Source organism: Trachymyrmex cornetzi, unplaced genomic scaffold (genome assembly GCF_001594075.2).
Source record: "Trachymyrmex cornetzi isolate Tcor2-1 unplaced genomic scaffold, Tcor1.1 scaffold449, whole genome shotgun sequence".
NCBI lineage: Eukaryota > Metazoa > Arthropoda > Insecta > Hymenoptera > Formicidae > Trachymyrmex > Trachymyrmex cornetzi.
In genome coordinates, this window is record NW_017299278.1 from 88,401 (window position 1) to 102,736 (window position 14,336).

The following is a 14,336-nucleotide window of genomic DNA, read 5'->3' on the forward strand; positions in this document are numbered from 1 at the left end:
TTGTTATTAATTGTACATAGAGATCAAAAGGTGTTTTATTCAAGCATCTTCTTTCTATTTTAAAGATAAAAAATTATTAATTCGAAAATAAGAAACGCTAGATAATGTTAGAATCCTTAATTTACATTATTTTTCATTAACAATTAATTATTGCAATAATGTAAAATAAAATAAAAATCAAATTTATATATATAACAATAAAAACTTAAGGAAATTTGCCAATGTGAATCTACACAAGATGTTCAGTGTGATAATAATGATTCATGTATTCACAAAAATATAATATAATTACAGACGTTTCGACATCAATATTGTGTCCTCTTCAAAGTGTAAAAAAATATAATCTTCTAGTATACATTGAATTCATTTGATATGTGTTATCAAAAGTGTAAAATACATCGTTAAGGGGATTCTAAAGCCTCCTGTTTTACCGATTAAATCATGTAATTTTTATATATATATAACAAATACTTTTTTTTTCTTTCGCCGATTCGAAAATCCTTTTCCAGGATTAAAGTATACGCATCAATACGTGTCTGGGAAGTAAAGTCTATGCCGATCAAAAATTTCAAAATTGATATATTTTTTCCCATTTCTTATTGTAACATAGCGTCTGAGCTGTCAAGTTGTGACAACATTTGCTTGATATGAAAGCTTTGCAACCTCTACGAACGAAATAGTGGTTCCCCCAGACACGTAGTTTATATGAACAAACAACGTCGAGAGTTATCTTAGAATTAGACTTAGACGCTTTATCGCGACGAACTTGTTACACGAAAATTGACACGAATGTGCGACTGCGTGTATTATAGGTTGCGTGAGATATTGATGTGATACCCAGCAAACACAAATACATCTCAAACTCGTAACTCATACATAATCTTAATTTTTTGGATCATAACAGTGATATCAAAAGTTACGTGAATTTGCGGAGAATGTTCTCAAATTTGTCGTCCCATTTTACCTATAGTAGTTACATTACAATGATATGATTTAAATACGATACGGCGACAGGATTGATATATAACAATTATATATTGAGATGAAATGCATATATAACAATTATGCAATGCAAAATTTGTTACTGTGAAATCACAAACGGGTGAAATTGTTATTTATTTGTTACTCATTGACATCGACTCAATTTCTTTGATTTGAAGAAATTTTTTAATTATTTCTTGCTATTAGAATTAAAAAAATAATTTATGTAGTTTTGCAACTCTTTTTTTAAATGAAAGAAATATATTTTTTATATGTAACAAAAAATTGTCTTAAATAAAAACTATTTTTTTATATAATAAAAAGATTACGGTTATATCTTAACAAAAAAATAATTTTTTTGTTATTATTTACTTTTTTTTTCTAGTTCAATTTATTTACTGTTTTGCATACCTATATTCTTGTCTTCTTAACTACAATTAAGGGGTTATATATATTTAGAGGGTTGAAAATAGCAGTTTTTAAGGATTTTTTTTAAACAAAATGAAGCCATATACATATGTTTAAATTTGTATATCCAATAAAGTTATATTTGAAGTATATTTCAAAATTTTTTCGTACAAAAATATTCAATAATTGTGAATCTGTGCCAGTCTACGGAGACGTGTTTTAAAAAAAAGTGGTTTTGCGGTAAGCAACATAACTCGGCAGGAACTCATCTGAAATCGAAAAAAATTTCATTAGTATATAACAATAGCTAGTGCTTACAAATTTTTAAGTTAAAAATCGAAAATTTTTCTTTAATGAACCGTCATTTTATTTCTAATCAATATTTTCCAAAAACGAACGATTAAGCACTAGCTATTGTTATATACTAATGAAATTTTTTTCGATTTCAGATGAGTTCCTGCCGAGTTATGTTGCTTACCGCAAAACCACTTTTTTTTAAAACACGTCTCCGTAGACTGGCACAGATTCACAATTATTGAATATTTTTGTACGAAAAAATTTTGAAATATACTTCAAATATAACTTTATTGGATATACAAATTTAAACATATGTATATGGTTTTATTTTGCTTAAAAAAAATCCTTAAAAATCGCTTTTTTCATCATTCCTTATATTAATAGGTCTGTTCGCGTTGCATGAAATCCCCAAATATTTTTGCACTTAAAATGAGATAGATATTTTACCTTAAAAAGAGAGAAAGCGAAGATGTCGAGTGCCAAAAGTGCATAACGCGAACAGACCTAATTTCTGCCTCTGCTGACATTTCAGTGTTGTTCAGTAACCGTACGATAATTATCGTACATGTACGATAATTTTACTTATATGTACGATGTACGATAGCACTTCATTATCATACGCCTAAAATACGATAATTTTATATTTCTGACTTATTACTCTTCTCTCTTAATTTTATATACATATTACCAACAGAGTAGGCATTGAAGAAGATGATGAATTAAATGACTTGGATGATATCGTTATTTATTAAAAATCATAGAAATTAAGTATGAATTTTAAATATTATTTGCTCTTTGAAGTCTGTTCGTTTATAATTTGCGAGTTATATATTGTTTAATCTTATCAAAGATTTATCGTTCTAGTCACGTGGCTTAATCTGTGAAGTGAAATGACTATAATTGATGCTACTACGATAAATACGAAAAAATATACTACATACTACGATAAATACGAAAAAATGTACTACATACATAAAAAATTGTGATATTGACAATACAAGTGAACTTACTGTCTACTGGATATTATAGAAATACAATTTATTCTATAGAATTTTTAAGAAATTTCTTGAAATCAATAAAAAATATCGGTTAGGGGAGAGAGTGGTATAAATCGGACCCCGTGTTCCAAATAGGACCTTTTTAATTTAAATGAATACGGTTAAGTAGATTTGCGTACTGTTTATAATGTATAGTCCTTATAAGACACTGAACATGTGATAGCAGTTTGACAGTTCTCTTTCATAACATTCATAAAATAGACGCAAATATGTATTTTCAACCACCGTGCGAAAATTTTTTTAAAAAAGAAAATCCTTTTAAATCATTATTTAAAAGGTGTTAAAAATTTGAAAAGTAATTGATTTAAGATAATTAAAGAGTGTAGAATTAAAAAATAATAAGCATTTTGTGATCACTTTTGCGGTTTATCGTAAAATTTGTTCTAAAGTTCGAAAGGACGCGTGTCCAAATCGGACAGTACAGTGAATAACTTATAGGCCTGGTTGTAGTACTGGTGATCAGCTGATCAGATCTGATCTAAGCAATTAAATCAGTAAAATATCATGAGTCATCAGACTCAGATTAGTTGAGTTTTATTGATTTCAATTCTAATAATATAAACAGTCAGCAATTTCTTTTTCCGAAAAAACGTTTATCTTTGACTATCAAATTGCTCGTTCTTATTCAATACTAAGAAAAATACATTAAAATATTTAAAAGTTTTATCTAAAAATCCATAAAAATAGGAGATTTCGATTCGAACTAGGGAACGGACCGGAAAAAGCGTTTTTACATTTTCCATTACAGTTCAACACAGGTGAGAGATACGTCAAAATGGTCTAAAGCAAAAATGAAGGGAATTAAATGATCTTTCCAATGGCACCTTTGATTTTATGATCAGACTTTATTTACGCCTTATAGAGAGCAAAAACTGCAAATAGGTCCGATGTAGACCACTCTCCTCTATTATTTCAATGATTGTGTATTAAGGGGCTTCTAAAGTGTTAAATGGGTAATTTCAGCGAAATCGGTTGAGAATTGATAGAGAAATTTCTGATCTATTTCGGAAGCTGATTTCAGCCTAAATAACTTCAACGTTAAGTAATAAATAAAATTGTTATTTCTGACCGTCTTAATTACGGATTAAAATTTTACATATTTAGTATTTAAATTTTGTTCGCGCGCGCGATGTATGTATGTACGATAATTCTGGGTTAGGTACGATAATTTCACGACTCTGGTACGATCGGCCACTGCTTCTAGGTTACCAACACTGTGACAGTTTAACATTATTAATATTTAAAGAGATTACATGAAAACGAAATAATACGCTGATATTTATTCACTTATGTTAGGAAATGATAATGATCTATCCATATTAAATACTTATTCTTTATATTTTTGTATATATAAAGGAAAAATCTACACGACAATCGTATATATTATTATCTAATTGCATAAAAATAATTAATTGATAGCGTAATAGAAGTAAACTATGTAAAACCTAACCTATAATATCTTTTGGGTAGACTTTATTTGCTAGAGATACTGATTATTTTGATTATTTGTTATATTGACGAATAATGAGAAATAATTTACAATAGTACTTATTGATTGATCGTTTTCTTATTAATTTATCACATTTATTGTCCCTTAATATGTTTATATAACAAAGTCACTTCTCTCAATGTGCAAAAGCAAATATAATGAAATATACTCAAACACTGAAAAAGTGACGTATAATTTATGAAATTATATTACATCGTAGTGATGTAAATTTTTAGGAAAGTACAATCTTATAATTTTAGTGATATAACTGTTGCAGACTGCAGTATACATTTTTGCAGATTGCAGATGTAACCAAAACATGTATTATTTACATCTTTTTCCATTATGGCTTAGTGATGTAAATGTATTTTGTATTTGTTATATCTCATTTATAGAATGGTATATGTGTGTTGTGTTGGATGTAACTTAATTACGTTTAATTTACATAATTATGTTATGTGCTAAATATATAACAAAGACATGTAATAACCAAATTATAATATTTATATCAGGATATCTCGTTTACACCATAAAGCTGTCTTGTTGTTATAAAACAGAGACGTCTGAATAATGATAAAAAAATTATATAACAATGCCAAGTCATGTTTGCTGGGTATATAAAGACAATGTCGATGCGCGGCGCGCGGTGCGACCTCTGGTGACTTCGTCGGAGTTTGAGCTCCGCTCTCTCTCTCTTTAGAATCCCCTTAAGCTGTAATTTTCGTCAAGACTGTAATCTTCGTCTGTCGTATCTCGTCGGATACTCAAACTATTAAGAAAGTCATTATAATAGAAATTAAAAAACAAGATTGTAACAAAGAACATTAATTTAAAGTCAAATTAATAATTGTATTAATGACTATACTACTTATTTGAGAAACAGATTAACGATGTTCTGTACAATATAATAAGAGAACGATCTGAATACGTTAAGTTTCAATTTGCTTATGAAGTCAATAGCAAATTCGTTTGTTCATCAGAAATAAAATTGTCAAGTATGGAAGCAGTACTCATCCACAAACAATGTCATGATATAACAGACTCAATAGATCTGTGTCGCTCTGTACATTTAAAGCATTTCTCTGTTTTTTAATATAAATTGCTTTTGAAATAATTAATTATTGATAACAAAATATTATCTTATTCTCAGTTTGAACTATAATCCTTAAATAATATAACGGTAAACATGTAGGTACAAGATATAACCTGTAATTTCCTTTGCTTAAAAGGACTTCACTGTTTATCGTTTACCATTTATTGTTAATGTAAACGTGGGACCAATCATATGTTACTTCTGTATCCTAGCCAATATAATCATGGTTACTCATGGGTTACAGTCCTGGCCACAGCAAAAGACCACGAGCAGGGATGACCTCAAGTTTCACCCGTGGTATAACGGAATGCGCAACTCGAGGAAATATCAAACTTTGCGAACTTCATATCCCGCATCAATACTGAATTATGTGATGCACGTGTGAGAGAGATTCGAATCTCTCTCTCCATCTCAACTGAATTTTATCTCGATTTCAAACAACTACATTCACATCTTTTTTCAGCAAATGATATTTAAATTATCAGACTAAACAGAACAAAGAGGAAAAAGAGAAGAAAAAAAATTATTAATCAAAATAATATTAAAAAATAATCAAAGGTAATTTTAAATTTACAGAAATCCAAACATTATCGACCATCATGGGAGAAACGAGACTCTTTTGCCAGCTAGTAGAGAAAAGAGTCGATTTCGCAGTTTGTCCTGGGAACAATACGATCCAGTACATCAAAAATATTTAGAAATTGGTAAGTAATATTACATAGTATACATATATTTTGCGATATTTGATACGAATAGACGGATGTTTTTAAATATCAAACTATTACTGTGAAATAGAAATAAATTTTACAAATTAATAACAACAAAATTTCTTAACTTCAATTTTTATTTTTCAAAGTATCTGAATTAAAATATATAAAGAACACAAAATAAAATAATATTTTATTACACTGAATATATTGGAATTACATTTCATATCAAATTTTCAAATGTCTATGCTACATTATATTATTTATATTGTGAAGTAATTCAAGTAAAATGTTCAGAATCAAAATAAAGAGAGAAACGAACGTACAATTAATCCCAGTAAAAAAAACTTCTAACTGTCATTGCACTAATTCAACGGATTAACTCTTGTGAACACGCCCAGAATGAGCGAAACATGTTAATTCCTCTTTCTCAATTTTACATAAAAAAATATTGAATGCAAATGGGTGGAAAAACAAAAATACTTTTAGTTTTTGAGCAAATATCGAGACCATACTAAAATGTTTCATTTCAAGAGTAGCTACTCGACGTTCGATTAGTCTTCACTTATCCGTGCATGAAGAAAGCGCGCTGGCTGCCGAGTTAGCTCAAATTAGAACGGGTCAGATCCCAAGCGAGCTTTCATCGTTTCGTACGTGAAGAAAGAAAAGGCGGGAGATGAAGTGTCGCGCCAGGAACATGGCTTGCCACTCGTGTGTAGCTATTCGAGCTCAGGAAAGAGCGGCTAGAGACTTTCCGCGAAGTCATTTTTATTGTGAGGACTGTGCTCGAGCACGTCGTAGATGACGCGAAATGAGCCCTTTGACCTGAAAAAGCCTGTGGCTTATTCTGTAGGTTATCCATTTACGTGTCCGCGAAAAATCGGACGCCCGCACTAATTACTTTTCCAACGTCACTATGCTAATATCAACGGTATAAGTTAAAAAGACATTATATAGAGTGTCACTAAATTTACTTGAATAAGCGTGATTTTTTAAGTTATTTTTATCAAGAAAAACTTTTCATGAAAAAAATTGTATTCTACATTTTTTGTTAATTTTTTAATAAGTTTTTATTTTATTTTTTATGTTTATTTTTTTGTGTTCTTTTGAGTTGTATAGAAGGTATACTGTATATACTGCTACCTATATGAAACAAACTCACACGTCGAAGAATTAGATTTAATTTGAAAAAAATTTTTATCAAGATCACACTGCCATGAGAGACATGGCTGAAGGTGCTCACCATTTTTCATCGGAAAGTCTGGTGAAAAATTGCGTTGAACCAATAGCCTGCATTCCACGTTGCTCGAGTCGACTCGAGTTGACTTGAGTCGATTCTCCGAGACGCCCGCGCGTGATCCGAGAAAAATGTGCAGTGAAAATGGAGCAGAAAAGGGCGGATGCTTTCCCTCCTCTCGTGATTAATTTTTTTTTACTTTCGTCTCTTATCTAGCCGCAGTAAAAGCCGCCGACTGAAATCTTACCCCCTGAGCAACAGAATTCTCTCTCTCTCTCTCTCTCTCTCATCAGAGATATCAGTACATCATGTCTAACGCATTCGTTGGAATTTACATTATGAAGATTTGGATTAATTCTCGTATTCTCTTATAAATATTATTGTTGGAAAGGATAATTTTTTTTATCTTTTATTTTTTTTCATAAATCAGCCTAATCGTATAATTTATCATTAAATTTTTATAGTTTTTATTTAATATTACTTGATTTATTCATATAAGAGAGAGAGCAGTCCAGATTCACTTATTATTATTATGTTTCACAATTTTGACGATAAGTTAAAAATTTTTATCGCAATTGTAGTCTATTTTAAAAAAAATCCAATCGCAATGTTCAGTTATTCAATACATAATCTTACAAGTTATAACATAACAGCATGATGAACAGAAACGTCTAAATATAATTTGAAAAATGTCAGGCATTATTGGAAAGCCTATTTCGAATTTTACGTAGCGAGGAAATTCAATAATCTTTTGTCCCTTCGATTCGGTTTAATCATCGATTTCCGGCAAGACGGGCGGGGCTTTCGACCGAAACGAAAACAGCAATCGTCGGCTCGAGTGGTCGTTGTTTTACGTCTCGGCATTCCGCTTTTGTTCAACCACCCGCTCTTACCGCAGCGTTCGCTATCTACTTCGCAATAGTTTTTGCCCCACCCATACCTTCTCCTCCTTTGTAGTTACTCTTCCTCACATAAACGTGCTTTGCTTTAGAATCGATTAACCTTCATGTTAGTTGAAATATTGTCCCACCTTATTATACCGTAATTGTTTTAAATGTTGTACATTCCTTGAAAATTTGGTATATTGATAATTATTAGATTTACCATTAGATGAAGTAATAAATCTACCATTAGATTTATCATTTACCAATCAATAAATTCTATGTCCTGCGTTTTCTATCTCAATCCTTATAATATCACATAGTGTAAATATATGTACAACTGTATAGAAGCTTAAAACTATTTTGCATTCTCGATATTCTTCTTCAAATAGAGAGGCTTACTTAATTAAATTGAAACTCCAGAATCCTTAAATCCACTAATCCAAAATCTAAAGCCTTCCACTCAATTCAAGAATTTAGTTTTATGCTATAATCTAAAACTTTTAATATCTCTCTGTTTGTGAAAGTAGAATTCCGGACGTCTAAAATCAATAAACTCTAAAACTCTAAAAACCGGAAGAAATAAACTCGTACGAAAACGTTAATTAAACCAGTTGGATGGCATAATGAATTTTTAATTAAAGAAAAAAGTTTGGCAACGTAGATTGCACAGAAATTAAAACAATTCCACATATCGTTCTCTTACTTCACAAGTAACATTAAAAAAATTCAATTTTTCGGAAAAGGGGACAAACTGTTTTGTAATAATAACTCGAAAATCACACACATTTTTTGTGTTGTGTCACTTTAGAAGTAAAGGAATGATACAACAGCAATGTCTCTATTACTCAAGACGTTCTTAAACTTCTATTGCAAGCTTCGCTAATTCACAACTACATGTAATTGTTATAAATGCTATTGTTCGTAATTAAATCAAATCTCTTTATATTTTCTTTTTTTTTTTGTTAACATACTGAGAGCCCGTAAAGCCATGACAAGCGCGGTGCTGAGGTTTATATTCCGTTCGTGATGAACGGTAACATTTGACACGGGTGGACGCTGTCGCGTTCTCATAACACCGAGCATATAAACACCTACAAGGTGTTCCATAATCTTCGTAGTAAATTTGCGTAGTATAATTTTACGATATGTTTAATCTTTGTCAAATATTTTATCAAGAATAACGTGCAAGCGCACATGGTTACACTATTTTTTATTATCATTTTTTTAGAAACTCAACATGAGCACATGTGTTACTAGAATTTGATTTGACTTTATGAAAATATGAGAAGAAACTTGTAATTATTTCTTAAAATTTATTATATAAATATAAATAACACTTTTTTATGTTAAAAAAGAAGATAATAGAAAATAGAAAATTTAAATAAATGGCACTTAATTAAACGTTTGCTAAAATTGTGTACAAATTTATCAAAACAATATGTTTCTAAAGTTGAATGACGGTTTTATGCAGAACTTGTGTAAACACACCCTATATAGGAGCAGAGCGCGAGAAGCTTGCAATGGGTTAGCAAGGCGCGGCGACGTGAAATAACGAGCTTAAATAGATTATGCGAAGATTACAAGGCAAGGCTAGCCAGCTTTCCGCATGTGCGAATTATGAGGCGCCGCGTTCCGGTCAATCGATCATACCTATGCCAATAATAACTGGCAAAAGTTCAGTATTGAATTACCTTATGACTGAAATTGGAGAGGAAAAAGTTTAATTAGTCAACACAGATGAAACACGGTATACGTATATTTATTTAAAAATTGATTTAATTAACTGAAAAGATTCATATATAATTATAGTTAATTAGATTTGAAGATATATTACTGAATGTATTTTTTATAATAAAATGAAAAATTATGATCAAATTACAGATTTTTCTGTATTGTATCTGTATGAAAGTAATATAAAAAGTTTGACAGCGATTTAGAATCTGAATAGAAAAATATTTTAATACGAGAAGCAAACATGTATATCAATAAAGTTTATAAAACGAAAGTTAGCACCTATTGCAGCTGTAAAGAACAAGTTGTTCAGAGGTTGCTTTCCTTTAGGTGCTTTCCCTGTCTCCTCTTTTGAGAAGACTCTTCCTTATCCTAGGATTAAAGGTGGGATGAAACCTGGGAAGGCTTGATGGTAGCGGCGTCCCAAGACTATCGCCGAAGTATAAAGCGCTAAACAGCAAGTTCATCCGTCGAACTTTCGAAGCCTCTAGACTTTGCTCTTACCGAGATTAGTCGGGCTGGGCCAGAAGTTCTACGGAAAAGTTGGCAATTTATTACAAAATATTGAAGGTGACATCGCCGAACTCGTGGACCGCTTTCTACTCTTCCTTTGGCTGTCTCGCGCAATAAATATCTCGTATATTGGTTTCCGTCATCTTCTCGTATTCATTTAACTTTGCGTTACTTTGGCGAATCAATGTTTACTATAGCCTAAAGAGAAATATGCGAATTATAATGAACCGATTAATAATTTGATACAAAAAATAAAACAAAATTAATTTCAACAGATCTAAATTCTAAAATCTTTTGTTCTACCATATCTAAATTAATCATTAAAATAAAAGCTCGCAATTCTTTTGCCAACGTGAATACTTCTGTATAAAATAACAAATTCTGTGTGCAAGCAAAAAAAAGCAGAGTGAGAGAGCTGTGAACACTTAAGAGAAAAGTTAAATAAAATCGACGATCATAGTTTGTATCGATAATATATGAATGTGCGCTAATTATTGCAGTTTAAAACCAAATAATCTTTGAATAAAGCTTCTATAATTGATCGATAATTAATTTCCCTTTTTCCTTAAATACTCGCAATTACCCTACTCTCTTTTACATCAAAAACATGTAATGGTATTCATTTTAAACGAGGCATCCGTTTTATGATCACATGTTATAGTGTACTGAGGATATATCGTATTATTGCTGGATACGAGAAATGAGAGGTTATCACTACTCTTATATACTGCCATCATTCGTGTTGACTTCATGTTCGCAATTCTCTCACTCTCTCTTATTTTTATTATGACTATGATTTTGTTGCATCCGGATTCTTATTTCATTACAGTACATTGTACTAACATTAAACTTATAGATATCAATGTTAAACTTTTGGCAACCAAGTCCGCACGTGTTTTAATTAAACGATCGGTAAAAGTACCGATTAGGAGACCCAGCCTCAACGACCTTGACCTCGACATATGTTGTCATGGTCATGATCTCCAACAGCTTTTAGCCGTTGCTCGTTATTTGTTAAAAAGTTATAAACAGAAAAAATTTGAAAAAATAACATCTTATTTCTGCTATATATAATATTAAAAACTATTCTATATTTTTCCTTGTTTACGTAATGGCTTTCTACGCGAAGGGCGTTCCATCCCATCTCCCTCTCTGCCAAGGTGCATTCGACTTTCCACGCGAAGCGATTTTCAGCCCACCTGTTCCCCTACCAAGGAGCGTCCGACTTTCCACGCGAAGCGAGTTTAACCTCACCTCCTCTCTGTCAAGGAGCGCATGACTTTCCATGCGAAGCGAGTTCCACCCCATCTGGCCAAGTCGTTTGGCAGGGAGGTGGGGTGACAGTTGCTTTGGAAAGCTGTATTCCTTGAATTCGTCCACCTCATACATACCTTTCTCCCGGTCTAAAGTTATCTGACTCTTTATATAAAGCACGGAAATAAGTATTAATTTTGACTATCAATAACTTTTTAACGAATAACGAGCGACGGCTAAAACTTGTTGGTCACTCAGGATCATGACCTTGACAACATATGTCAAGGACAAGGTCATTGGAGATGGGTCCCCTAACTGGTACTTTTTACCAAAAGGTCTACATCATTTTATTGTATTAGGTTTTTCATTGTATTGGGCTATAATCTTTATTCACGGCTGATGAGGACTAAAGTTAAAACATTCCGTGAAATTTATAGATTTGAATAAAATAAATACTATCACATTGTACATCTAATATAGCTCGTTTTAATTTGTGACCTCGGTAGTTTTCATATTTAATTATGTGACACTATTACACGAGCGTAAGAAGTGACACTGATCATTAATTTTATATACATATACAGGGTGTCCCATTTTAAATGACCCAGCCAAATATCTCGAAAACTGAACCCAGTATAGACAAAAATGTTTCAGACAAAACTGTTTGATTCGAAGGCGGACTTAAGATGGTGCCATCGATTTGACCTTGGATAGTCCTCTGAAGGTCACGTGAAGGTCACCTTTAATTTTTTAAATGGAACCCATTATTTCTCATTACACATTCTTACAACTCATCTCGAGAGCTTTCCAAAACACTATAATTAAGTTACTTTTCGTTAAGTACTAGTTAAGTTATAAAGCAAGATCGGGACTGATCCGGCCGATTGAAGCAAGATCGAGACTGATCCGGCCGATTAAAGCAAGATCGAGACTGATCCAGCCGATTAAAGCAAGATCGGGGCTGATTCGGCCGACTAAAGCAAGATCGGGGCTGATCCGGCCGACTGAAGCAAGATCGGGGCTGATCCGACCGACTAAAGCAAAATCGGGGCTGATCCGGCCGACTAAAGCAAGATCGGGGCTGATCCGGCCGACTAAAGCAAGATCGGGGCTGATCCGGTCGATTCATATCAGAATCTAATGGGTATGGGAATAAGTTTCCGCCCTTTTTGAAAAGAAAAAGATGTGTTTATTTAAACAAATCTTTATAAGTGAGTTTATTCAAAGTATGCTCCTTCGGAAGCGACAACTTTCTCCCACTTTTCCGATAATAAACGGATTCCTCGAATGAAAAAATCTGGTTCTTTTGAAGCGATCCATTCATCCAGTCATTTTTTGATATCTTCATAAGAATTGAATCGTTCTCCAGAAAGGGCCGACTGCATGGATCGGAACAAATGGAAATCTGAAAGAACAATGTCCGATGAATACGGCGGGTGGGACAGAATTTCCCACTTTACTCCTTCCAAGTATTTCTTGACCAGTTTTGCAACGTGTGGCCTAGCGTTGTCATGTAACAGAATCAGCTTGTTGTGCCTATTGTCTCATTCCGGTCGTTTTTCTTTCAAAGCTTGGTTTAAACGTATCAGTTGTAGTCAATAACGATCACCAATGATGGTTTCGGACGGTTTGAGCAACTCATAATATATAACACCTCTCTGATCCCACCAGATGCACAACATAATCTTCGAAGCATGGATATTTCGTTTTGGCGTTGATGGACCTGGTTCACCTGGCATCACCCATGTTTTCAAGCGTTTAGGGTTATCGTAGTAGATCCATTTTTCATCGCCAGTTACGATACGATGTAGAAAACCCTTCCTTTGTTGTCGTTGATGAAACATCTCGCAGATGACCAAACGTCTTTCCATGTCTCTCTCTTTCAATTTGTATGGCATTCAATTTCCTTCTTTTTGCACCATTCCCATTGCGTGTAGACGTTTTCCAACAATGGATCTATCAACATTTAATTCTTTTGACAACCTATCGAACGATAAACAGAATCTTCTTCGAGTAATGCTTGCAATTCTGCATCTTCAAATTTTTTCGGTGCATCTTCGCGTTCTTTGCCACGCACGTCAAAATCACCACTGTTGAATCGCCGAAACCATTCTTTACAACTGGTTTTCGATGGAGCATGCTCACCGTAAACATCTACGAGCATACGATGCGATTCTGCAGCACTTTTCTTTAAAATAAAATAATGGAATAAAACTTCCCGCAAATGTTGCTTTTTTGGAATAAATTCCGACACCTTCAACGCAAAAAAAGTTACTTTTTTTTACGCTTCGAACGAATGCCAACTGCCAACTATTGGGCTCAAAAGTTTGAACACAAACCTTTCAAACACATGTGTTGCCGTTCTATCAAACACACAAGCAATGCTACTAACGACATCTTTCTACAATGGGCGGAAATTTATTCCCATTCCCAATAGTTTTCATGTGAAATGATTATGATCTTAATAAGTGTTCGAATATCTGTCCATTATTATCCTCACATAATTGAACTCGACGTTCAAAACTGTCAACTGTCGATAAAAGTATATTTCTTGGAATGTTACGGCAGGCAAGAATTATACGCTTCATCATATTCTCTCTTGTTGTGGGTGTTTTTGAATATACTACGTTTTTCAAGTATCCCCATAAAAAGAAATCTAGACTTGACAAGTCTGGAGATCTAGG

At 32.6% G+C, this 14,336-nt stretch overlaps 1 protein-coding gene across 1 annotated transcript in view; it reads left to right on the top strand.

The window, feature by feature from the left end:
* LOC108764698 (neuroligin-3) overlaps positions 1–14,336 on the top strand; it is a 134,516-nt gene that overhangs the window by 56,982 nt on the left and 63,198 nt on the right. Inside the window, exon 6 of the mRNA XM_018513042.1 lies at positions 5,903–6,030. Coding sequence (XP_018368544.1) covers positions 5,903–6,030 — 128 coding nt within the window. The remainder of the gene's footprint in view (positions 1–5,902; positions 6,031–14,336) is intronic.